This window comes from Glycine max, chromosome 11 (genome assembly GCF_000004515.6).
Source record: "Glycine max cultivar Williams 82 chromosome 11, Glycine_max_v4.0, whole genome shotgun sequence".
Lineage (NCBI taxonomy): Eukaryota > Viridiplantae > Streptophyta > Magnoliopsida > Fabales > Fabaceae > Glycine > Glycine max.
In genome coordinates, this window is record NC_038247.2 from 36,942,056 (window position 1) to 36,968,335 (window position 26,280).

Consider the following 26,280-nt stretch of genomic DNA (forward strand, 5'->3'; position numbering starts at 1 on the left):
GTTCAACTTTTATGAATAAAAAAATGAAATTGAATTTCAAATTTAAATTCAAGATCATTTTGTTAAACTGGAATAATTATATATATATTTGAGTCCGTTATGAATGAAAGCTGGTGACAAAATGAAATTTTGCAAAAAAATATTTCACCCTTTCTTTTGTGTTCAATTTATTGTAGAACATTGGATTTTGTTAGAAGATCAAATCCAAAGTTTTTATTTATATTTTTTTAACCACTCAATTAATCTTAATCTTGTAAGAAGCGTGCAAGAAAATATCGAGGTACATAATAATAATTTAAATGTATCCTACTAAATTTTCTATTAGTGAGCATCTCCAAACAAATTGAAATTCGATTTCTAAGATGGTAAGTAGAAAGAGTAGAGAAAAAAAAAAAAAAAAGTCCTTTCTCCTTGAATGATGGCATGTGGTATGGTAATGATATGCATGAAAGGGTTATGGTGAGTTGAATTAGGGTGGACAAATGGCAAGTGGGGTTGTGCAAACAAAAACTACTGGGCCATTCTTCCATTTTCTTCCATTATTATTATTTTTATTTTATTTTTTGAATTTTAAAATAGGGAGTGCCTCAAAAGGACCCTGAAACCTTAATAAAAGCAGATTGTCTTCGACATTCCATGCTCCAACTCCCTACTACCAGTATTACCCTTCTCTCTCTCTCCCTCTTTCTCTGTTGGGTCACTCACATTATTAAAAATAACCACCCTCACACTTCCCAACGCTTCCTTAACCATGAGCCACGCCGGCCTCTGGCTTCCGCCGCAGTTCCTCGCCGGAGACCCTGACACAACCCTTTCGAACTCCGATTTCAGCTTCCCTTCCGAGTTCCCCTACGAGTTCGGATTGTCTTCTCCGGAGAGCAGCGACGACGGCGAAGAGGACTTCTTCGCCGGCCTCAGTCGCCGACTCGGTCAGACCTCGCTTCACGAAACTCGCAAGCAACTCTCATCCACTGTTTCGGAGATTCCAAGGAAAACTCAGGGTTTGGTCGGTTCCCCTCAGTCCACGCTCGCCGGAATAGGAAGCTGGTCCGGTCGGAGCGCCGTTTCCGGCGACGGAAGCCCCAACGGGTACTCGCGTGTCCCTTCGCCCTCGACGACGCCGTTTGACGAAAACAACGACCCCTGGGAAGTGATTTACGCAGCCGCAGTTCAAATCGCAAGGATGAAGATGAACAACAACAACAACCGAGTTCCAGCACAGTATGATTTTCACAATAATAGAAGGTTACTCACTCATCATTGCCCTAACCGGAGTTTCAATCAGGTTATCCTAGTAAAGGATTCTGAAATTCAACTTATATACTCTATTTTGATTTTATCACTAGTCGATGTGGGATTCCTAACAATTTTTGTTTGTTGCTTCTGTAGGTCGTGAGAGCGAAGCAACAGTGTGGTTCGGATTGGGGAAGGCCAACCAAGCCTAATAACTATTTGGTTCAGCAGCAACAGGTTAAGGTTCAGAGTAGAGCGCGTGAGTTTGGGCACGAGAGTGTGAATGCGAAATGCACTCGTCCATCTGCGTGGCCCCCTTCGCAAGTTCAGCAGCAAAACAACCGGGTACAGTTTGGCGGATCCGGGTCTAGGGTTGGTGGATCTTCTGTGAAAAGGGGGTGTGGTGGAACTGGGGTGTTCTTGCCTCGCCATTATGAAACCCCTTCTGAGCCACGTCGCCAGAAAACTGGTAAGTGCAAATTAAAACTACTCATAAGGTCGTGTTTGGATAAACTTCTTTACAAATACTTCTAGGAGAAAGAAAATAAAAAAAAAGAAAATGACTTTTTTTTTAGTTAATTGTTTCATCTTTTTAGAGAAGTTAACTAGTTTCTCATTTTACCTTATTCAGAAACTTATTTTCTTTTTCTCTTTTTTTTTCTTATTCATTTTTTTTTACTATTTCTCAATTTTGTCTTTTTTTTTTCTTGTGGTCAGGTTGTGCGCCTGTTTTGTTACCAGCAAAGGTGGTTCATGCTTTGAACTTGAATATTGATGACTTGAATGGGACTACCCAACCGCGTTTCTCGAATGCTTTTGCTACGGATTATGGTGAGTGGGGTTAGTTAGGTCTTTTGAGTAACAGTTCTTGGCATGAGTCATGAGGGTGAAACTCACTTTTCTTTTGTGTTTTGTTTGCTTGTAGAAGCGATTTTAGCGAGGAGAAACGCGCTTCTCATGCAGGAGCAGCAGCAGCAGCAGCAGAGGTTAATAAGTGTTCGGCGAGAAGAGGCAGCCAACTATGAAATTCGCCTTCCTCAAGAGTGGACTTACTGACAAAAGAAGGCACAAATTTCTCCTAAGGAATTTGAAGAAATTTGGAATAGTCTATTTTGGTTGTTTTGACAGAAGATGAAATTGAAGAATGTGTTTGGGCTAGTGTTTAGGTTCAAATAAAACATCTAGTTTTTCTAGGGAGAAAAAAAGGTTGCATTGCAGCTTTTGGGACCTGGTTTTAGTGGAAGGAAATAGTGAGAGGATAGTAGTTTTAGGCAAGGCTTCTTTTTCCTTTTTTTACCCTTTTTATAGTAATATTATAAGTTGTTGTAATAAGATAGGATAAGCGGGTCGTTTTCATTTGCCTTATGGTTATGGTGATGACACTGATGGGGCTAAAGCGCAAGGTATGGTATGGTTCAACGTTGGCCAAGTTTCAAGTCCAAGTGTTGAAAATTGGTCGATTACCCATGTGTGCCTTTACTGAAAATCCCTGCTCATTATTATGGTATATAGTTTGTAATAAGTTATACTTACAATGTAATAAAATTAGCTCTTCTATCAGTGCTAGTGTGTTACTCTCACTTTTACTACTACTATTCTCCTGTAGATAATGCAAATTTGAAAACTTGTATTGGGTTTTGATTTTTATGGCTGTGAACCAAAAATCATGGTCTGTGGAACAGAATGGTTACCGGGACTGAAGTGCTAATTTTGAATAAAAAAGGAGGGGAAATTAATTTTATGTGTCTACTCTGCAGTTTAGATTAGATACATATATTTTTTATCTTATCCATCCAATGTTATTTTGTTGTACAAATAGAATTATGAATTTATCGATCAAATAATATAATGGTTTATATTGAAAAACTAGAGCGGGAGAATTTTGGGGAAAGGATAGATACAGATTGTGAACCTAGGTAGGCATTGGTGGGGATGGATTAATACGTACGTTATCTGGTTGGATTTTGATGGGTGAGTTGGGTCCATTCATTGTCTGAATTCTGAACCCAGTTGGTAGGGTCCTTCTCCTATATCTGTTAGTGCCCTCTTCCATCTGCTTCTCCCGCTTTTATTTTTTTCCTTAAACTAGCAACTAACCAACACATATTTTGATTTCGCCTTGGAGGCATTTCTTGATTTTGACTTGGTCAAACTTCCCCATCTAACTATAGTAACTATGCTACTACTATAGTACTATCTATAAATTATTGGTATTATCCTTTTCTCCATAACTTTTTTTTTTTTTTTATTTTTAATTTCAAATTGTTTTGGGTACATGTGCTGTGTTGTGTCCTCTTCTCCCTCCTCTTCCTGGCTATTCCATTATTTTATGGGTGTAACTACCGGTACGGCGTGGGCAACTTTATGCCACGGGATTTTTTTTTTAAAGTTTTACCGTGTGTTGCATTCGGTTTTTATTAAAAGATAGACTACTATTTTTAAAGGAATTAATGTTCTTACTTGTTAAATGAATTAAGTGTATTTTTATGCTGTTTAGATCTTATCTATATTTTTGAATTAATTTACTATTATTTATTACTACTATTTTTGTTATCTATTGGGTTGACGATATGATGGTCAAACAATAAAATTCACCGTGAATTATATGTTCTTACTTTTTAAACTAATTAAATGTATTTTGTGTTTTTAGATCTTAACTATATTTTTGGATTTTTTAGATCGCGGGCTTAAAATTGAGAACTTCCTTGAATTTACTATTATTTATTACTAGTATTTTTCTTATCTATTGGGTCGATATAATGGTCAAACAATAAAATTCACAGTGAATTAAATGTTCTTACTTGTTAAAATAATTAAATGTATTTAATTTTTTTTATAGATATTAACTATATTTTTTAATTAGTTTACTATTTTGTTATCTATTAGGTCGATATAATGGTCAAACAATAAAAAATCACAAATATTCCCTAAGTATTTGTATTAGTCCTTCAAATAATAGATCCGAATACTTGGAAAAACTTGTCTATTTCTTAGCTAGGGATACCATGGTTGAGCAAAAAAAAAAAAAAATAGTTCACACATTTTTTAAATAAAATAAATTCACTTTAATGTAAGTTTATAATTTAATGGCTAATAGTTGTCCTATTTTTTAAAATCCAACATTTTCGCCTCCCATTTTTTAATTAAGATATCTTTTCTTTCATTTTTTAAAAATTCATAGTTTTAATTTTTTTTATTTTTTAATTTAAATATTTTGTCTTTCACTTTAAAAAAAATCTGATTGTATTCTCCTTTTTCAATTTTAAACTTAACTTTGTATTTTTTTTTAATTCTTTTTTTAATAAATTAAACTTGTTAATAATTAAATAATTTTAAAAAAATATTTGTTACGTGTCAGTTGATGTTTACTTAATACATATATTAAAAAAGTATGTGTTACGTGTCAGTTGATGTTTACTTAAAAAATCTGATTATAGTCTTCTTTTTTAACTTTGTATTTTTTTTAATTTTTTTTAATAAATTAAACTTGTTAATAATTAAATAATTTTAAAAAAGTATTTATTACGTGAATAATAAATAAATATATGTCAGTTGACTTAATATATATATTAATATTTAAAATTAATTACAAAGATTAAAATTGTGAATTTTTTAAATATAAGAAATAAAATATATTTATTAAAAAATAAAAGACTAAAATTATGAACCTTTTAGAAATAAAAAATAAAATATCTCAATTAAAAAATAAAAAGACTAAAATTATAAATTTAAAAAAATAAAAAAACAAAAATTACATTTTAATTTAATTATATTCTAACGATTCAAAATTAATTCGGCTCAATTTTAAAATAAACGGGATTTTAATACTTTCACGGGTATATAAACTGTAACCTGAGCTTAACATGTAGTTAGGGCCACGATATAACAACAAAGATTTGTTTTACTGATGAGATTAATGACAAAAATAAATAAATTATTTTACCGCTTCAACTAGAATGTTGATTGTCACGTCGAACGCAATCAGAATCTTTATCATCATAGCAAAAGTTGAATATTCAAGAATTTAGGTTGTCACTCCTTTAACTAGAAAATGACATGGTAGCTTGTTTGCTTCATTTCAAAATTCCAATTGTTGTGACGACAATTGATTTGCACAGTATTTACTTGGCTTTGGCTATTTTTGTTAAATTAATTTTTCGGTGTATAGAGTTAATCCCAATAGAAATAAATATTTCATTTTTTTTGTAAAACATTTATATTTACAATTTAAAAGTAATTTTATTTTATAACCTATTTTTTTCTGAATTTGTTTTTGACTTTTTTTTTCTTCCATTGTACATAAATTTAGAGGAAAAGAATGACACTCCAAACTAAAATCAACGGGGTGAAAGTCAACTCTTGATGTTTCAGTAAGAAGTAAATTTTTGCTTGATTTTGCTATGAAAATGGGAGATTTGTTCAATCACCATTGCTGAATTGTGGAATTGTGGATTTACCATGAACTGCATTTAACTTGGAATCATGCGTTTAGAAATATAGTGTTTGTTTGTTTGTTTGTTTTGTAGTTGGACCCAACGCAACCCACGTTCATGCGAAAGCTGAATATGATTTCAACGCCTAAAAATTACAGGTTTGGTTTGCCAGTTTTGAGAGTTAATTCGGAGTTGATGATTAATTTTAAATATATATTTACATGTTTAATTTTACTTTGGAGAAAAATTAAAAATTAACTATAAATTCAAAATTAATTATGAGTTGAAACAACTTTAAATAATTTATATACTAAATCTAAAATATTATATTAAATTTTACTCATAATTTTATTTTATAATAAAATATTCAAACATAAAAAATTAATTATGTTTAACCCTCATTCACACACACATGTAACCTTACTCCATTTTGACAGTTCATATAGCATGTGAAGGTTTCTTCTCTTCTAGAATTCCCACTAGTAAAGAAAATTATATGGCCCTTGGAGATAACTCCAGTGTGACCAGAGATGGGATGTTAACACGTGGAGGCCAGTCAGAATGCTGTTACAAGTAGTTGCTATGAGCCTTTGTAACATTATCGGTTTCCATTGGATAGATAGTGCTGAAACCTACTTATTTTGTGGCCCATGTCTAGCCGTAAATCACGTTTTTATGGGTCCATTGTATTTTTATGCCGTTTTTGCTTCTTCTATGTTAAGTACAAAGTAACGACCACTCTCACCAACAGGGAGGGGGGTTGGGGGGGTCAAGTCTACAAACGAATTAAATATGCTGCGTATGTTTTGTCATCAATAATTAACATTCAACTTTAGTTATGAGAAAAATTGTAAACGATAAACATTCAAAATTGTGTCTGAAATAGTTTTATGGTGAAAAAAATTAATTAACTTTTTACGATGAGGGAAAAATAACAAATAATTACTTTTATTTTTTCATAATATATATCATTACAATTTTGTAGAGCGAAATCAATTTTGTATAGTAGCTGAACAGTGATATGGTTCAATAAAAACATTCTGACATTTTTTACAGAATTGTTAAATTGGGTCTATTTGATCATTAATTTCACAAGGGTCAAAATATTTTCAAATTCGATAGGATTAAGTTTTTTTTATCTATACGAATTGAATATGATATCAACTTATAATATTCCTATTTTATTTAATCAAATGAGTTAGACTAGCTTGATGTAAAATTAGATTAGATTGAGTTTAACATAATTGTAACTTAGATAATTGTTAGTTTAATTAAGCTGATTGCATCCTGTAGACCAAATAGATACTAATTAGAGGAAAAGGACAATTATAATTAAGGCACGGTAAGAGTTTGTTATTTAATTTAATTATTTGTTACTTTGAATATATAGCTACGTGAAATGTTTTATCTTAAAGAAATGGAATGAAACTCACATAATTTTTATTTGGCGTTCCGCACTGTATTTTTTTATTTTATAAATAATCTTATTCAAGAAACGTCTTTCTTAACTAGGGTGGGAATACGTCAGGCCACACCAGGCTTTAAAAGACCTTACCTTAACCTATGATGAATTTTTGAGGCCTAAGTCTAGCCTATAAACTATTAAAGGCTTTTATTTTGGTTCGGTTTTGGCCTTTTTAAAAGCCTAACATGGCCTGACAACCTTCTTAAAAATCTTCTTCACACTAAAATCTTTAATATTCCTGTGCTCTGGAGTAGAAAACGTAATAGGAAAATTAAAAGAAAGGAAAAGGAAACATTAACAGGGGCACATGACTCATACCTAAATTGTAATTAAAGTCTTACTTGATTATAGGAATGGAAGTTATGGAGCAGTAATGTGTAATCAAAGTCTACTAGTTAAAAAAAAATTAATTGTACCCAAAAAATAATATATGTATAAATTGGTACCCAAAATATATATATATATATATATATATATATAGGCCGGTCTATCAGACTTATAAGTCTAAGCCTGGTCTATTTAATTTAATAGACTTTTAAAAAGTCTGAGTCTAACATTTTAATTAAATAGGTCAGTTCAGACTAAGCTTTATGTAGGGCAGGTCGTAAGTCCCTGTAGACCGCCCTGGTCTATTCTCACCCATACTTTTAACAAATATTAAAATTTTGATTTTGACACATTAAAGATGATCAAATCCTTCTATTAAATCCATGGTTGTTAGAATCATACTGAACCGACCGGTTCAATTGAAAAATATGATGGTTTCACTGATTTTGATTATTGGATGAAAATCACAATTTTTTTTCTTTTATTTATTGATTTTATTTGTTATTGTTGAACTTAAATAGGTAGTTACTAATAAATTTTATTTGTTATTGTTGAACTTAACTTAATTGATGAAACAAGATGTGTGAGTATCATAAATATTTTGGTATCGTATTTAATTTCTACAGAAAAAAAGTTAAAAAAAAAACTTAAAATATTATGATGTATTAGATTTACTTTCATATAATTTTTGTTATATATTATGACTTACCACACTTAAAGTTTAATTTTTAATATTATATTTTTGTTTTAATATTGCTTAATATATTATATAAATTTTTAAAAAATATTTTATTGAAAATTATTCAACCCCATTGAATCAGAGAATCTTGAATCAGTAATTATTTTACCGATTGAATCACCGGTTCAATTATGATAACATTGATTAAATCCAACCTGATTTATACAAATAGATTAGACTCATACTTTTATCTAAAACTTCCTTGAAGTGTCCATTCCTTAAAATAGATTAAAAAGGATTACTACCATATCTTGTATATATTCATGCTTTGGATTACACTGGATTAACAATAACGAAGGTAGCTGAGCGAAATGTATCTATTTTTGGTGAGGAATGTATCTATTAGCTGAATGTGTGCTCCATGTGCGTATCGTTATTATAAGGTTGATTTTATAATTCGGTGCTTGAATATGATTCTAGTTTGATCCCAAATTAATGATTGATCTGTGCGATTTGTCAAAACGAAGCTCCTTTCAATGATTTGATGTCTTAGCTTGCTGCTTTTTGAACCAATGATCCACACCATACCCTCATACATACATGACATATGGGTTTTTTTTTTGTTAGTGCCGATTATTATGCATGTTGGACTGACCTTATCACTAACTGGCGTGCACTTACTTAAATCATTTGCAACTAACAATGTTTTAAAAATACAAAAAAAGTAAAAAAATTTATGGCCTTAATTTTCAGTTTTTATTTAGGATTTTGATTAAAGATATATAATAATGTCTTGTATGTCATGATTAAAGGTATCTAGTTTATTTCGTTCCTCTCCTTCATGTTGATAAACAAAGTTGGTATAAGTTCTTTAGTAATAGATTTTTTTTTTTAATTTTTTTTTGTAGTCTTAAGAGTTAATATGAAAAATGAAAAATCCTTTAAAATTGGGGATGATTAATGGTGCATTATTGAATCTTAAATCCTTATATTTACCTTTAAAAGGAACTTGAAGCAAATAAAGCTTTCTATCGACATATTATTAGTTTTTTTTTTTAAGCGTTAAGACATTTCTTTTGATATTAGTCTTTCATTGATTAGGAATACAGAATATATCAACTTTAGAGTTGTCATTTCCAAACCTTTTTTTCTTGTCATGAGTCATTTCCAAACCAAAGGAGGGCATCTTGCATTTTATTCAGCAGACTGCGGAGAAAACACGAGGGCCATCATGTAACTATTAATCCTAAGAATATGCTAAAAAGAAAGTCCAAGAAAATGCTAAAATATAATGCACTTAAATCATTCTGAGTATGATTAAATATAGTTAAATATTTTTTGAAGAAACATCTAATTTGATATTTGAAAAAAATTATTAACTTAATTTAGCATTTGAAAAAGAAAGTGACTGAGTAATCTTTAAGAATTTTATGTATTTGACACTAATCTTTTTGTTAAAACTTCTTCATTTAACTTTTTTTTTTTATGACTAATGTTAGTTTGATTAGAAATTTTAGTCATAGGATTTGAACCAGCAGTCTTATCTTTCTTTTTTTCCTTCACTCTTTTTTAACTATTGAATCAATCTTATATTTTTATTTTCTTTATTTAACTTAATAAAAGTATTCATGTGTCTCCAAAGATCTTATTGGTGGTTTAATGTGTAAGACATGTCCTTATCCTAATTAGCAATAATAGATCGTTTGGAATATTAGGATTCATATGAGAGTAATTTTTTTCAAATCACAATATATAGGAGACTGGAATAGAAGGCATAATTTTTTAGAAGATTTGTTTCGTGATTTTTTTTCAAAACAGAAATGACATAATTTCTTGTTTAAAAAATGTATTGTTTCTTGCATCCCAATGAGAGTAATTAACAATGTGTCGTATAATAAAGTAATAGATTTTACAATAGTGCTTGCTTTAATCACTCAAAATAACATTACTTTAATCCCTTGAGAGAAAAGAACACACCAAATTAATGAATAGAATACACACTATAAGATGCAATTCTGTACCCAAGATTTCTTAGAAGAAAGAGAATTGGGCAGAAGCAGAAACAAGGGAGAGGCAGAAGCAGAAGCAGAATCCATGTTTAATTCTGTCAATCTCACAGCAATTGTTTTTATTTTGTCAACACAAAAGATATGAGGTAATATTTAATGCATCTCATTAATTATTTTGTTACATTCCAAAGTGCATTACCAATTACATATTTTTCAATCCGTAATACTCTTGAAGTACACCAAAATAAATAATGAGATGCATTAGTTAATACCCTTGATGTGAGTATACAACACAAATGTGGTTTCCGGTGTTATGAGTTTCTAGCCCAACTATGTATGGGCCTTGCGAATTAATCAGTCGTGATTCGTGAGTTCTATACTTTTGTGTTAGTCGTTAATCAGTCACGAGTTTAAGTGGCTTAGGAGCATATTAGGCCTAACCCATTCACTTTAAAGAGAATGGATCCTTAGTCAAGTAAATGAGTAGATGGCCTTGTTTTGACATAACATAGAGTTGTAAATATAATGTCCTTGCCTAAAGGATTTTTATTTTTTTTAATGTTCCATATGTTTTCAGAGAAACAACGAAAAATCCTTTCAATAATACCCTTCATCAAACCCAAATGGTTAAAGTGGGAACACAATTAGGAGGCTTCAAAAGCAAATGACTCCAACGACAAAATGTAAGCAACCAAAACTTCCAAAGAAGAGCAAGAGGAACCATTTTGTTTCAAGCAAACCTTTGCCTCTTCCTTCAACTTCAAGGCTCTATCTCTAATCTCCTTCCCTTCAAAATTGTCATCCATCAATCTTCTAATTGTCTTCTCTATTTCCTTTCTGTCCACTCCCTTCTCTAGCTGCAATCCAACCCTCCAAACGTGACTCACATACCTAGCATTCACTTTTTGGTCAGTGAAACAAGGCATGCATCGCATAGGAACCCCTTCACAAATACCCTCCAAGGTTGAATTCCAACCATTATGAGTCCAAAATGCACCTATTGATGAATGAGCCAACACTTCTTGTTGAGGTGCCCATTTCACTATTAGGCCTCTACCTTCCAAATTCTCCATGAACCCACTTGGCAATGGTTCGAGCCATTTCGAGCCCTCGATGAGCCCGGGTCGAACCACCCACAAAAATGGGTGCCTACTATTGACTAAACCCCAAGCTATCTCTAAGAAGTTAGTCTCAGTTATTGCAGCAACACTTCCAAAACTCACATACATCACCGAGTTGGGTGTGTGACTATCTAACCATGAGATGCAACTTCGGTCTTGTGATATTAAGCTGCTACAAAAAGAGGAGGAAGAAGGAAAGTACTTGTGAAATGGTCCTATTGGAAACATTGGTATGGAAAATTCTTGGCTCAGTGTTGTGAGTGCAGATGATTCCAACTCTTCAAAGGAGTTCCAAATCACTCCCAAGGAGCTTTTGCTCTCTTTGACGAATATGTGCAATAGTTCATAGTATTTTTCTGGCTCCTCTGTCTTAATCATAGGTAAGTCTTTCACTCTGAGTGGTGGTAGCTCTTCCACTGGCTCCTCCAATTTGCATTCTAAGTGCAACATGCAGAAAAAGGAATACAGTATTGCTAGTGTTAGATTGTAATTTTTTCACTTTGTTTTTAACACATTCTCCATGACTCTTGCATTTTAGTTCGTTTCTAGACCAAATAAAGATACAATAAACTTCTATAACTTGAAAAGAAAATGAACAATAAGCGAAGCTAGTAGTAGAATTGTTAAATTTACTAGGATTGGTAGATATCTCTTGCTATAAAGTGTTAACACTGTCAGAGTGTAAAAAAAAAAAAAACACTAGCAGAGAGAAAAGATAGATAAATAATTGATAGTATAATTGTAACAGGACATGGAAAATATTACTATAAAACAGTCAGAGATATTAACTTGGTGTTGTTATTATTTTGATGTCCAAAACCAATTTACAAAGTTCCCACCCTCTTAAAGAAAATTATGACTTCAGTCTTCATGTAAAATATTGCACCGACACGAAATATGACAAAATTGAATGATTTATATTTTTTCATATTTTACATTACTAACTGTTAAATATTAGTAGCATGAAAGGAAATTTTTGTTTAAGGATTATGATTTTGTGCACGTGTTTCTTTCGACTGTAAGAATCCCATTCCATTGGTTTCCTTGGGTTGCGTTCACTTTTGTTTTTCGTTTTGGGTCAGCCTATTGGGTTTGTTAACTTCTGGTGATTTTGTACTTCCGAACCCCCTCCCAATAAAAAGTCATAGTGATAATACAAAATTATAATAGAATATACAAATATAAATATTAAATTAAAGGAGAGAATTGATATTTTTAAAAATATATATCAAATCTAATTTTAAATAAAACAAAATATTAGTATAATTATTTAATTGTTTAGACATTTTCATCTATATTAGCCTAAAAGTTTACAAATTAAATTGTCAATATAATCAATGATAGATGTGATGGATTGGTTATATCAAGAAAAAATGAAGAGGTAATAATAAGATGAAAAGAAAATAAATAGTATATAATAATAATAACTCAAGCAATATTGCCATAGTATAGTGAATGTACTTTGAGTCTAACAGAGTAGTATATACTAACGTTCTTCTGTATAATTTTCAGTTGGCAAAATTAGTAATGAAAGCAAATGTTCACAAGCCCGAAAATTGAATAGAGAATTAGAAAGTAAGTAACCTTGTATGGGTAGGTAACCTTTTTGTCTAAGTATTGGAAAAGCGGCGAAAGCAACAAAGGAAGAAACTCCACCAGTTCTCAACACAATCCTGGGCAGCTGAAGGTTGTCGGCAACCGCTTGAGTGAAGTAACACAAAGCATCTGAGATGAAGCACGAAACAACAGCTTCCTCGGACACATCACTTAGTAGCTTTTCCACGCACTCTTTGAAAGGCACCAGACACTTAACGTTGAGTGCAACGATGTAACACATTTTCACCAAAATCTTTTAAAAAGGAAAACTAATTACTATAATAAATTAACAAAAAAATATTTATTAAAATGAGTAATTTTTCTCCTGTAAGAATATAAAAGGTATTATCTTGAATGATATTGTGTGGCTTTTGTGTTACATTTTCCAATAAAATTCAAAAAAAATTATTTTTCATATATATATTTTTCTAATTTTAATTTTTCTTCTAATACATACAGAAAGGATTTTACAGAAGAAACAAACACTGTTGTTTCCATTGAATCTGTCCCAATCAACTGCACCAACGGATAACTTAAGGTAGATTAAAATAATAACAATAAAATTAATTTCATTTAGTAATGATTTAGTATTGCATTTATAGTGATTTTTACATTACTTATTTATCAAGTAATGAATTACTATCATATGATAACTCATCAAATAAGCTCATTAGAAATCACTATTAGTATTAAATGATATTAAATTAAAGAATGTAATTTTTTAATTATCGTGATATTAATATAAATTGTTTATTGTTAAAAATGATTCCTTATTAAATTATGTGGAAACTTTAAGTATACATATAAATATTTTTTTCCTAACATGATGTATTTTATATTTAATTATTTAAGGGAAGGTGTCCAGCACGTTTGGTTTGCTTCTAATATAGGCCCTTGCCCACCACCAAACATTTGAACTTTGTAGCGTGGGTTAGTGAGGTGATGGCTTTGAATGATCAGAATTTTACAGCAAGGGTTTTTGAGATGGTATAGGTGATATGGAAGAGGAGGAACCAATGGTGTTATTTTTAGGGGTTAACTAAGTTGATATCTGGATTTTTATTTAATTATAATTAATTTTATTTATGTTCAAACTATGTTGTGTGATCTATATAGCAAATATATCACTTAGTGGGAATCAAAATTTTTTATTGTTGTTGATTACTTAAGTTTATTATTGGTAAGTCAAAAGATATTTATGTCTTAAACACAAATAACGACTTTTAATTATTTTGATTAGATGCAAATAAATAAAAATGATAAAAACTGTGTTTGATATATTATCAAATCATGATATATTTTTATGTATGCTATCAAATATAACATTTAAGTAGTGTATTTTAGACTTTCATTCAATACTTTATATATGAGATTCTTTCATGCTTAAAACATTCTCCTAAGATTTGTTAAAGTCTTGTGAGGAATAAATGAAGCCCACAATTTGAAAGACATTGATCTTCATCAAAAAGCACGTTCTTGTTGCAGACTTGCTATGAAGAAAGAAATAACTTTTTCTGTTGAAGTATAAGGCACGTTATCACACACACACACAACACACACACGCACAGACATGCACGTGCACGCACACACACACAAGCTTTGAAGAAACACGACATGAATTATTTACGTGAATTATTCTTTCATTCTTTCTTGTAAAGCTTTATGTAAATTCTTGAAAAAATACAAAACTCTCAAAAAATCTTGTATACCTTGAAAGAAAAGACTAAAAATACTAAGCGATATATACATTTATTAGACAATCAAAGCTCTCCGTATTCATTATTTGATTATATGCACTATCTTTATAATAATCAAATGACACAAATTATTGTTTTATTGACGGAAATGACAAATTATTTACCTACATTTTATTTTAGCTTTTTAATGTATGAAAAAAAATAATGGTAGGATTTTTCTTACATTTTGTTTTGTAACTGCAAGGAACCAAATCCATTTTTTCAGCTTATATTTTTATTAATTTTTAATATATGAAAGCAATTAACTCTAAGGACTTGTTATAGTCTCTGTAAACGGCAGGAATCCAATTCCAAATTTGTTTAGTAGGGCACCTTGGTGGCTTAGCTCTTCCAAACAATAGTATACTAATCCAAACAGTACAGTGAACCATAGCATACACACCAGAGTAATAAAATGGGTCAGACTAATAGGATCAGTCCAAACATGTTCTGTGAAATGTAGGGTTTGGATTTAAAATTTTTAATTTGGTGTTTTAATCTAATCAAATGTTGATTCAAAGTGGGCTAAGTCTGCAATAATTGAGCTTTTAAAGAATTTAGATTTCAATTTTTAGACCCAAATTAAAACTGAACTTTTGTAATCTAATTCATTGTAACTTGTAACCTAAGGTAAGATCAGGTAGTCAATTTTGTCATCTATAATTAGGAATGACAAAATGGGCTAGCCTTTTCCGTCATTGGCTCACCAAAAATGAGGTGGGACGGGCTAACCCGCTCAGACTTGACAGGTTGAATATGCTGAGCCACTCTATCCTTTAAAAAAAATAGAAACTCTTAAAAATAATGACAATACAAAGTATTTAAAATAACAAAGTAGTCTTAAAATTTGAAATCACACAAAGTATTTAAACCATACAAAATATTAGTAGTCTTCAATAATAATTAATAACAATAAGTCTACCATGTAGTTAAATCACAACACAAAGTAATTAAACATAAATCAAACTAAAAGACCCTTCATACCTTTTTATTTTTATTTTTTTCGTAGTCTTATATTAATATAATTATTACTTATAAAAAAATTAATATTACGAGCTGTCAAGCCAACTCGCCCGCCCCCACCTCTAGTTCAGTAGGCTAGCAGGTTAGGTGGGACAGGCCACAACCTGGTGGACCAAGATTTCACCCCAACCTGCTAAATTGATAGTGGACTAGGCCGATCCACGTAGTTCGACTCGTTTTGTCATCCCTACCTATAATTTATGTGTACATTATTATTATTATTGGTTTACTTGTAAATTTTATCACTCAACTTTTATTATTTTACAAATTTTATCACTTAAGTTATATTTTTGTGAATTTTACTGCTCAAGTTTTTTATTTTTGCGCATTTTAACATAATTGATGTGTCACAAAAAAGGGATAAAAACCCATTTTAGTTTATGAAGTGTGAGGTGGTGACAATATGGTCCATAAAGAATAAAAAATTTAGTCCACAAATGTGTAAAAAGTGTGATGGATTAGTCTTACAAATAATTTAATAACAAATTGATCATTAAATTTTATAATTTAATATTAAATTGATCTTAAAAAATATAATTTATTATCAAATTGTTTTTTAAACATTTGGAAATTAAATTCAAATTTTCCATATTTCAAATAACTTTCTTACCACCTCACACTTCCGGGGACCAATACAAGTATTTACTAAAAAAAATAACAACATTATTTTGTTATTCATGTGATGATAAATTATATAAAAATAAAAAAATTGGATGATAAATTTTTTGAAATATTAAAAACTAGATGATAAAATTTCTGAAAAAAAAATTGAGTGGTAATAAAATTCACAAAATTATAAAAATTGAGTGGTACAATTTGTAAAAAAAAAAAGTTGAGTAACAAAATTTATAAAAATAATAAAAGTTTAATTGTAATAAATCATTCTTATGTGTATCTTCACCTAGGTCAGCGCATTTTATGGGAGTCAACGAAGAGATAAGCATGAAGACTCGCACACTGATAGTATTCCTAATACTAGAATCTAGAGAAGAGACGTTGCGATCTAAAACACTTTCAAAGATAACAATTTCAATCCAACTCCAACTCACTCAGATCATCAATCATGCTATATTGTCATCAGTCATCTTAATTACCATTAAGGGTTGGTTAGATCATTCACATTCACCCTTTGTTCTTTTGGTCTACCCTGTAAATGGAGGAGGAGAAACAGAGAGGCAAAGGGCACAGACTATTGCTGATGCCATCACCATTACAAGGCCACATAACACCATTTCTCCACCTCGGTGACATCCTCTTCTCAAAGGGCTTCTCCATCACCATTCTCCACACCATCTTCAACTCCCCAAACCCTTCTTCCTACCCTCACTTCACCTTCCACGCCATCCCCGACGGCTTATCAGAAACAGAAGCTTCAACACTCGACGCCGTGCTCCTCACCGACCTCATCAACATCAGATGCAAGCACCCTTTGAAGGAATGGTTGGCTTCTTCGGTGCTGTCTCATCAGGAACCTGTTTCTTGCTTCATTTCCGATGCTGCACTTCACTTCACTCAACCTGTTTGTGACGAGTTGAAGCTCCCGCGCCTTGTGCTCAGAACTGGTGGAGCCTCGTCTTTTCTTGTTTTTGCCTCGTTTCCACTTCTTAGAGAAAAGGGTTACCTCCCCGTACAAGGTTTCGTTCTTCTTCAGTTTTTTTCTTATACCCTTTTGTCAAACGTGATTGGTTTCAAATTCCAAAATGATATGTGTTTGTTTCATTGATTGGTTTCCATTTTATATACTGGGGATGCCAAACTGGTCCCGGGGGATTCCTTATTTTTCAGGACTAGTTTAGGCTTACTTCATTCTTCATGGTAATTAGGAATGTCTAAGTTATGGATTTTTTTTAGTAAAATAGAAGATGATGATAAAGTTTTTATTTTTTTGTTTTAGATTTGATTGCATTTTTAGTCCCACAATTGTTCGATTTTAGTCCCCTTCCCTCCAATTGCCCCCATTGGATCACTTGGGTTTTCTTCCATCACATTCCTTGATTCTTTATTTCATCAAGTATTTAACAAACTAGCTAACATGCTAACTTGGACATGACATGACAATGAGTAATACGGTGTACCAGTTGATAAGCACAAAATATTGACTTAAGTCTGTGTTAGCAATGCTTGTGTGGGTAAATTTATTGTTTTTATGAGAGTAAACAAAGAACAACAAAAGCAATATCAAGGAATTGTGAATGAGAGAAAATTAAGATGGGGGGAGGGGGGGACTGTGAATGAGAGAAAATTTGAGAGACTCAATTGATGCAATTGGAACTCGAGGAACCAAAATCATTCAATCACTATATCCAAGGGACTAAAAATGCAATTAAACTTTTATTTTATGCATTTTTATAGATATTATAATAAAAATATGTCATTTTGCTTTTATGATTTATTTTCTTTTTGAAGTGCAAATTGAAGCAACATGCCTTGAGATGAAAGGGCCTAAAATTTTCATCTTTACTTGTTGAAAATTCAGAATCTAGATTGGATGAGCCTGTGGTGGATCTCCCACCACTCAAGGTGAAAGATCTTCCTAAGTTTCAGTCGCAGGATCCTGAGGCATTCTATAAACTAGTTTGTCGCTTTGTTGAGGAATGCAAGGCATCTTCAGGGGTTATTTGGAACACCTTTGAAGAGTTGGAATCATCTGCTTTGACAAAATTGCGCCAAGATTTTTCCATACCAATATACCCTATAGGCCCTTTTCACAAACACTTGCTTACAGGCTCTGCTTCTTCTACTAGCTTGTTGACCCCAGACAAAAGTTGTATGTCTTGGTTAGACCAACAAGATCGTAACAGTGTTGTTTATGTGAGTTTTGGGAGTATTGCAGCAATAAGTGAGGCTGAGTTCTTGGAGATTGCTTGGGGGTTAGCCAACAGCAAGCAGCCGTTCTTGTGGGTGATTCGACCTGGGCTAATCCATGGTTCAGAATGGTTTGAACCATTGCCAAGTGGGTTCCTAGAGAATTTGGGAGGAAGAGGCTACATTGTCAAATGGGCTCCTCAAGAACAAGTGCTTAGCCATCCTGCAGTGGGAGCATTTTGGACTCATAATGGTTGGAACTCAACTCTAGAGAGCATATGTGAAGGGGTTCCAATGATTTGTATGCCATGTTTTGCAGACCAAAAGGTCAATGCCAAATATGCAAGCAGTGTTTGGAGGGTTGGGGTGCAATTACAGAATAAGCTAGATAGAGGAGAGGTAGAGAAGACCATTAAAACACTCATGGTTGGGGATGAAGGGAACGAGATTAGAGAGAATGCCTTAAATTTGAAGGAAAAGGTAAATGTTTCCTTGAAACAAGGTGGTTCGTCTTACTGTTTCCTTGATAGATTGGTTAGTGACATATTGTCACTGAAATCTGCTACATCTAGAGTTCACTGATATCTTTACTAACAATCAACCGGCCACATGTATTGCAAAAAGCAATTCAATTTATGAATCAACAAAATAGACTGAAGGAAAAAGCTGTCATCAAATTGTAATTCAATCAAATGCTGATATAGCACATAATATCAGCTACCAATTCCTCTTACCTTGTCTACAGTTTACTTGTACTTTTATTAGTCTACAATTTTTTGCTTATACTCCTCTAGGTTTATCTGTAGTGGGATAAGGCTTTTATTGTTTGTTGTTTATTCCACTAGGTTTATTTCCTAACATTAAAGATTAGGTTTATACTGTATAACTCATACATATTGCCTTTGATTTTTTATTTTTAGGTGGATAATGGATATATAGCTAGTCGATTTCTATCTATTAGAGTCTCTTCCCTCTTTCTTCTATGTCATGCCTTCCAATCTTATGCTTGTATTCATATCAAACTTGGCTAGACGTGAGCCATTTTGATGCAAACTCCACCTAGGTAGGATATAGAATAAGACTACTATGCATGCAATTGACTAGCTAGTAAAAAATAGTGTGTGCTTCATTGTCATATTAAAGCAAATAATATTTCAGTTGAGGCACAACGTAAATGCCCACCTATATATATCAATCTCATGTTAAACTTCTTAAATTATCCTACCATTTGTTTGTTGAAGGAAAGCTCAAGTTGTTCTGCACCTATTGTTTCCCTATATCAGAAAGTCTTATGTTATCTACCATCTGTCGTTTGTTCAGGCAAAGCACCATTTGAAAGTAAAAAAACTTATTATGCTTTCTTGATTTTCCTCAACCAAAACAATAATTATGAAAAAAATAAAATAAAAGGCTAATATGTACAGTCACTGTCAGAGTCCAATAACATTGTTTTCTTGTCCAGTTTCACAGCTTTAGTTCTTGTTTAGACCTTTTCTGCAGTTACCTTTGCTGATATATACTATTTTGCCAGCTTATAAATGAGCCTATTTGCATGACAAATGCGAGGCATCTAGAAACTAGAATAGAGGGTACTGGGAAATGAAGCCCTTTGATTCATGGTTGGAATGTGTGTGTAAGTTATTCACATTGCAGATTAAATTGCCCTTTGGTTTTTATTCCTAATGTTCACGACTCCATTGGATTTGGATGGCAAAAAGAAAAAGGTAGAAGTAGAGGTTTCTATTGAGTATTGAAAATTGTTTCTCGTTCTATACTTAACAGTTTATGGGGAGAAGAGAAGGAGTTAAGCTAATATATATATTATAGCTCAACTACAAACTCGAGGACCATGCATGTACCGACCTATTTACGAAACGATGCAAGGAACGCAAAGAAAGATTAATTCACAAATCTTCATCACTCTCGCTGCTGGTACACGAAGAATCATCCAAGTTCACAGCAGCTACTTTAGAAGCACTAATCCTAAAAGAAGCCGAACGAATCTTGTAGGGCAACTTGGCATTATTATTGCTTATTGCAACCCCACCACCACCACATTCTTGATCATTCTCTTCTTCCTCTCTCTTCAAATCACTAGGTGGCAAAAAGCAATCTATGGACAACCCTTTAACGTTAAAGTCCACTTCCTCAACTTGCCAAACCTCTTCCATTCTCGTCCTCGAATGTGTCTCGGGGCCGCCACCGAACCTGAACAAGGACACCCATGTCTTCCCAGCGTGTGCTACTTGGATTCCATCCACGGTTCTGTAGTCTTGGATCAGGGACTCCATGTTGGTTTCCCAGTATATGCTCTCGCTTTCGTGAGACTTAAGTTTGAGCAAATGTGAGTCTTCTAGTTGAACTAATAAACCTGTTCTTTGGCTGAAGTAGCCCCACACCGTGTGGCGAACTATCTCCACGTTGCTGTTGCTCCTTGCTCGCAGTGTCGATGACTCCGCTTCGAGTTTCAGTATGAAGCAGTCTTCGTTGTTCACTGTCTTCTCTCCAATGCATATAGAATTGCTGAACAGATTAGCAGTGGACCTTGGATCAAGACCCTGTTAAAAAAAAAAAGTATTAGATCATTTGCCTATATATCATAATCAAAACGTGAATTCGCTGTTATAGAGTTTCTGACATCTAATGTAAGAATCCATGGTGCACATACATAATGTTTGAAAATCTGTTACAAAATTATGTTTGAGACAAAAGCCATTTTGTCAATAGATCAGGATACTTACATTTTGGAACTTGCGGTGCAACATTTCTAACTACAAACTAAACATGCATATAATAATGTGTTTTACTATAGGCAAATTCTAGTTATTGTGTCTTAGCAGTGTACATTTTTTTCTTTCTTCTTTTTTTGGTATATTATACTTAAAGCTCTTGAAAACCCATACTTTCTCATATTACCACCTTGTATAAAAGGGTTTAATTTCAGCTTCCCGCTATTAGTTAATTTTTCAGTTTTCGGTTAGCTTTTAGCTAGATTTATCAAATATAGTCAAAAGTCTCTCATGAAATAGTTAAAGATAATTAAAAGTGTATATAAGCATCCAAGGATTGGGTCCTGCCAATTGGTTTGGATTGTTTGGACAATACACCTTCTATATACTTAATATACATATACATTCTCCTATTAGACTCTTACTTTACGTTTTAACATGATATGAGAGCTCAACAGAATATATCATGGAATTGAGATTTTAACATTTAGAAGTTAAAATTTCTATAAACAAAATATTTAGAAGTTAAAATAAAATTTATATTGTTAACATTTACTAACTTTTACATTGGTGGAGGTCACACGTGAAGGTCAAATTTTATATCTTACCCGAACGGCAAGTAAATAACAAATCCAATTGGTTGAAGACTGGGGGGGGGGGGGGGGTCCAGGCAAAAGAATAAAGCAGGTTGTCACACACGGAGGAAAGGTTCAGATATTATTGTTGACTTGTCTTAATCGCAACTACTAATAACTAGGAAAAATTCCCTATTTGACTTTTAAAGGGAGATTTTCCCCGTGTTCCCTTCTTAGAATGTTGACCTTTTATTAAAATTTAATATTTAAGACCTTATGGTTCTGGGAGGGGATAATTAGGGACATAAATTTCAATGGGAAAGCAACAACAAAGAAAATAAGCTTTTTTTTTTAATTTTTTTTATCGTTTGCTAATTCCTTTAGAAAATGGGAAGCACTTTGTTACGCAGACTTTTTTCCTTCCTTGCTGGCATGTGTTGGTTTCGGAGGTTGACAACAACCAACCCCACTTTTCTTCTCATATGCTAAGTGGAGCAAAGACTATTTGAGGAGTTTGAAAGAGAGTACTTGAAGTGGGAAAGCAGCACATAAGAAACAAAGCAAAACACTAAAGAAAGTATAAAGAGAAAAAACTAAAGTAACTCCTAAGCATGATTTTTTTATCAGGTAAATATTAATTGTTAATTTTTTGTTAATAGAAAGAATCGGATGTTACTTTTTCTTCTTTCTTAACTACTTAATAAACATTATATCCCTTAAGCCATAAGCAAGGTTGGACTTCAATGATCCTTTAGACTATTCATATTTATCAAAGGAACCCACTTCACGCATACTACTAGGCATAGCAAGTCTCTAGAGGCAATTCTCCAATTACCATGAAAATCAGTGAAGAATAACGTCCTCTAGTAGAATGATTCCATTTTTTACCCCACCCATATACTAATCATAATCAAGCATGCTCTATTCTGCCCTATACAAACAAACAATCACATATCATCAATTTTATCATGACATGCATCATAATTAAGCATGCTCCTTTAAGTTCCATACAAAAAATTAATCCACCCTTTTTTTAAAAAAATGATTAGAACTATGAAGAACTTATGATTACCTGTAAGAAACGTCTGAGAGGTCTTGGTGGGCCTCTAGAAGCATGAGAATGATGCCAAGGGGTTTGCCTCCATGCCACTTTACCATCACTCCCGGCACTGATCTTGTAGCCAGAAACCACAAGCTCTAGGCACCACAACTCTGGCCTCTTCTGCCACACCACGAAACCCCCCACCTCTCCCTTCATCTGCAAGTTCTTCACCTTCTTACTATTCACACTCCCTTCCCCTGCTGAAAACTCTGATGTTGCCATCTTCACCTGCCCCATAGCATACATGCTGTCCACACTATTCAAAGCACGCTCTCCTCCCACCGCCGCCACGTACTGCTTCACTATGTATTTAGCCATTGAAACCTCCTGCACAAGCATACACAACACACAAACACAATCAGTGAACATAACAAAATTAGTAACCAAATTTAGCGACGGAAATATTATTTTCCCTCGCCAAACATTCTAGCTCCACAACAATTTTAGTGATGGAGTGTTAAAAAATTGCATGTTCTGCTTCTGTCACTAATTTTAATTTTTCTAATAAAACGAAATGGTCTCTACTTTTTTCTAATAAAACTTTGGTACAGTTCTAGTTCTATAGGTGTTGTTTGTATATTGTTCTCTAATCAGAATTGGAGTTTCATTTGGTTAATGTACCTAAAAAATGTTTGCATGTAGATTATCAAAATGAAACTCCAGATTGAAGAACCGTACAAACAACACTTAAAGAATTGTATATAAATTTTGTCCTTGAATCATTGTCTATTGAAAAAAAAAAGTGAAATTAAAGAAAAGATCACTGACAATGTGTTGGTCTTTAATGCTGCGAGTGATGGGTTGGTTGTCAGAGGCGATAGGTGAAGGGATTAATGGCGCTCCAACAACACCTAACAAAAGCTGAATCTCTGTGTTTTTCCCTCCAAAAACTGCTGCCATGGATGCTGAATTTGATCTCGATTCAGCGTGTGGCTTCATCCAGTTCTTCATGTTGTGCCAAGCTTTGGTGGTTCCACTCTTGTGTGTGAGAATCTCCTCTGGGATAGGGACCTCAAGCACGGTTTCGAGCCCATCCTCACGATCAAGATTGGGACACAGCTTCTTCATAGCAAAGGATTAGTTAAGTACTTCTGATTCCGGACCCAAGAGTGAGATACTTTGGAGATAATAAAGACTAATTAGATAGCTAAGGATATATGAGAAATTAAAGTAACGAGAGAGGCAAGGAAAGCAAGTCTTGAATAGAAAGATAGAAGAATGAATGCTAGTTGTAGTATGAAGAGTAGTATTGAGTATGAAACTTTGGAAAAGATTGCCAACCAAACCAATGGAGGGTCCACCCTTAATATGTAACGTGGTCCGCTATGTCTATGTCGTGTTTGCACGCTTCTATTATTCACTACATGCACTTCATACTAACTTAAATAGAGGTCTCATTAATTAAGCTTATTTGTTAACTTTTAATTTAATATTGTTGTTGATGGTGACATGTATGTATAGTTTCATTAATTTCATGTTAGTCTTTTTTTTAAATAAAGGGAGCATGTTAAGTTAGGTTGTCGATTTTTGAACTGCTAAGTTACTGTTTTATGTTACCTTTTAGATATACTGTCACTGTCTTTGTGCTGATGATATCTTCATTAATTTTCTAGCTGGAGAAAAAATGAAACTCCTCTAATTCATACACTTAGTTTGGTAAGTTGGTAGTCTTTCACATCAATGTTTCTACTTACCCTGATTAATTGTTCATGTTAATTTTCGGTTCAAAATTTGTATCTCCAGAAAAGGGAGAGTCAATTGGTCAAATCTGTTATTATTTCATTGACTATTGGGTAACCAAGTAGGATCAAATATCTGATTCTGGGTAGAATAGGCTATTGATCCATTCCACTTTCAAGTTGATAACTTGAGAGTAACGAGGACTTCATAAAGTTTGAGTGATTCTTGCGAGTCTTCTTAAATATTACTCAATCAGATGGGCTCGATTTCAACCTCTTATTCCAAATAATTGCTGAGTATTAAATCATAGGACAATTTGAGAAGTACTAGAACCATAAATAAATATGTGTAAGATAGTAACAAGGTGGTATCCAGTCTTTTTCACATAACTATGTAAGATAGTAACTATATACAAATTGACAATATTAATTAATTTCCTGTATTGTGAGAGGGTAAAATATACACTAAATTGGTTCACCACTAATTGAGATACTTTCTCTTTAGACAAATTTATGCACAAATAATTTATTTTTGAATGGCTCAGGACTTCTGAAGGTGACAGAAGATCGAAAGCCCCTAAATAGTCTTGATGAAATCAAAGGAGGAAATAGGGTTAAGAAAATAAAATTTGAGATGATTTTTTTATAAGGATTTGGATTTTCCTAAGTGAGTTATTAGTTTGATTAACGTGTAAACAATTCTTTAATTTAATGTAAGTGCGTTTCATTAACATGTAAACAACCTACATCCAAAGTGTGGGGAAAAATAAAACGAACTAAAAAAAAGATGAGTACTTACAAAGAGACTAGATTGGTATGTATCTTCCACAAACATGCATCCCCCCAAATTATATAGTATAATAAATTAGATAAGATCATGGTTATCCACGTACACTACTACAAGCAAAAGAAAATGATACACACACGCACACCAATGAGACGCATGTCCAAGAACCACACAAGATTGGTAAATAAATGGCAGCAACATTCAAAATTGTAATTGATGACCTAGGATGAGAAACTGGTTAGGAGCAAGTGAATCTAGCAATTCATGTCGACTCCAATGGGTAGGGAACACGAGCATGTGAGGTGTGCCCTAATCCTATTTCCCATCAAATTGATCGAATAAAGTGGTCCAATCCATTTGAGAAGAAACCGGTTTAGCTGACGAGGATGTATTAACCGACAAATTAAGTTGTTGTCGTTTCCAATCATGCCATGCACGTTCTGTTACAAATCTTTATTGTCTGTTGGGTCTTGCGACGACGTAACAATCTTCCCGTCACAACTAGTAGAAAATTATATAGTAGAATTTTATTTATTTCTTATATATAAACAAAATAATGTATTCTTTAATAGTATTACATACATTATTTTCTTAAGGTTATCATGTCCCCTCTGAAATCTCCGTAGATTGCACAATAGCTCAACACACGAACCAAATATATTATATTATATATAAATGTATATTCCTTAAATTATCATCAAAGAAAATATTCTTTTTGATTTGGTTACAATTTTTTTACTTAAATTATCATATATAATCATTTAATTAAAATTAAACAAAAGTATAAATTATGGTATTAATTATAACTATTTTTTTAGTTGCAGTTGAATTTAAACATTTCCCATTAAGGTTGAGTACTTGCACTTTAGGATTAACTTGTGAAATTAATCGAGACTATTCAAATTTGGATAGTTTACTTAAACAAATTAAACTAAAATTTATACTTGAATTGCTTCAAATATGAATATTGAACTTAATTTT

The 26,280-nt window shown here is 32.6% G+C and overlaps 4 protein-coding genes across 4 annotated transcripts; 2 read left to right on the forward strand and 2 right to left on the reverse strand.

The window, feature by feature from the left end:
• The first annotated feature begins 619 nt into the window (after positions 1–619).
• On the forward strand, positions 620–2,793 carry LOC100782060 (uncharacterized). The gene is made up of 4 exons (XM_003538387.5): positions 620–1,285; positions 1,390–1,702; positions 1,951–2,064; positions 2,159–2,793. The coding sequence occupies exons 1-4, from the start codon at positions 752–754 to the stop codon at positions 2,287–2,289; spliced, it is 1,092 nt and encodes a 363-aa protein (XP_003538435.1). The 5' UTR covers positions 620–751; the 3' UTR covers positions 2,290–2,793.
• Positions 2,794–10,448: 7,655 nt separating this feature from the next.
• On the reverse strand, positions 10,449–13,104 carry LOC100796525 (UDP-glycosyltransferase 76B1). Its single transcript, XM_006591734.4, has 2 exons — positions 12,852–13,104; positions 10,449–11,704 (listed from the first exon to the last, which is right to left on the reverse strand). The coding sequence occupies exons 1-2, from the start codon at positions 13,102–13,104 to the stop codon at positions 10,791–10,793; spliced, it is 1,167 nt and encodes a 388-aa protein (XP_006591797.1). The 3' UTR covers positions 10,449–10,790.
• Positions 13,105–16,525: 3,421 nt separating this feature from the next.
• Positions 16,526–19,384, forward strand: LOC100783133 (UDP-glycosyltransferase 76B1). The gene is made up of 2 exons (XM_003538389.5): positions 16,526–17,256; positions 18,099–19,384. The coding sequence occupies exons 1-2, from the start codon at positions 16,776–16,778 to the stop codon at positions 19,007–19,009; spliced, it is 1,392 nt and encodes a 463-aa protein (XP_003538437.1). The 5' UTR covers positions 16,526–16,775; the 3' UTR covers positions 19,010–19,384.
• A 751-nt stretch (positions 19,385–20,135) lies between these two features.
• Positions 20,136–24,171, reverse strand: LOC100783667 (uncharacterized). Its single transcript, XM_003538390.5, has 3 exons — positions 23,602–24,171; positions 22,804–23,160; positions 20,136–20,985 (listed from the first exon to the last, which is right to left on the reverse strand). The coding sequence occupies exons 1-3, from the start codon at positions 23,899–23,901 to the stop codon at positions 20,332–20,334; spliced, it is 1,311 nt and encodes a 436-aa protein (XP_003538438.1). The 5' UTR covers positions 23,902–24,171; the 3' UTR covers positions 20,136–20,331.
• Between the last annotated feature and the right edge of the window lie 2,109 nt (positions 24,172–26,280).

Bases quoted from the DNA above. Each gene is read 5' to 3' on its own strand.
- LOC100782060 (XM_003538387.5), top strand. From the start codon at position 752: ATGAGCCACGCCGGCCTCTGGCTTCCGCCGCAGTTCCTCGCCGGAGAC. The intron at 1,703-1,950 runs GTAAGTGCAAAT...TCTTGTGGTCAG, and splicing joins GCCACGTCGCCAGAAAACTG to GTTGTGCGCCTGTTTTGTTA. The intron at 2,065-2,158 runs GTGAGTGGGGTT...GTTTGCTTGTAG, and splicing joins TGCTTTTGCTACGGATTATG to AAGCGATTTTAGCGAGGAGA.
- LOC100783133 (XM_003538389.5), top strand. From the start codon at position 16,776: ATGGAGGAGGAGAAACAGAGAGGCAAAGGGCACAGACTATTGCTGATG. The intron at 17,257-18,098 runs GTTTCGTTCTTC...TTGAAAATTCAG, and splicing joins GGGTTACCTCCCCGTACAAG to AATCTAGATTGGATGAGCCT.
- LOC100796525 (XM_006591734.4), bottom strand. From the start codon at position 13,104: ATGTGTTACATCGTTGCACTCAACGTTAAGTGTCTGGTGCCTTTCAAA. The intron at 11,705-12,851 runs GTTACTTACTTT...TGTTGCACTTAG, and splicing joins AGGTTACCTACCCATACAAG to AATGCAAATTGGAGGAGCCA.
- LOC100783667 (XM_003538390.5), bottom strand. From the start codon at position 23,901: ATGAAGAAGCTGTGTCCCAATCTTGATCGTGAGGATGGGCTCGAAACC. The intron at 23,161-23,601 runs GTCAGTGATCTT...ATGCTTGTGCAG, and splicing joins GCATTAAAGACCAACACATT to GAGGTTTCAATGGCTAAATA. The intron at 20,986-22,803 runs GTAATCATAAGT...TTTTTTTAACAG, and splicing joins CTCTCAGACGTTTCTTACAG to GGTCTTGATCCAAGGTCCAC.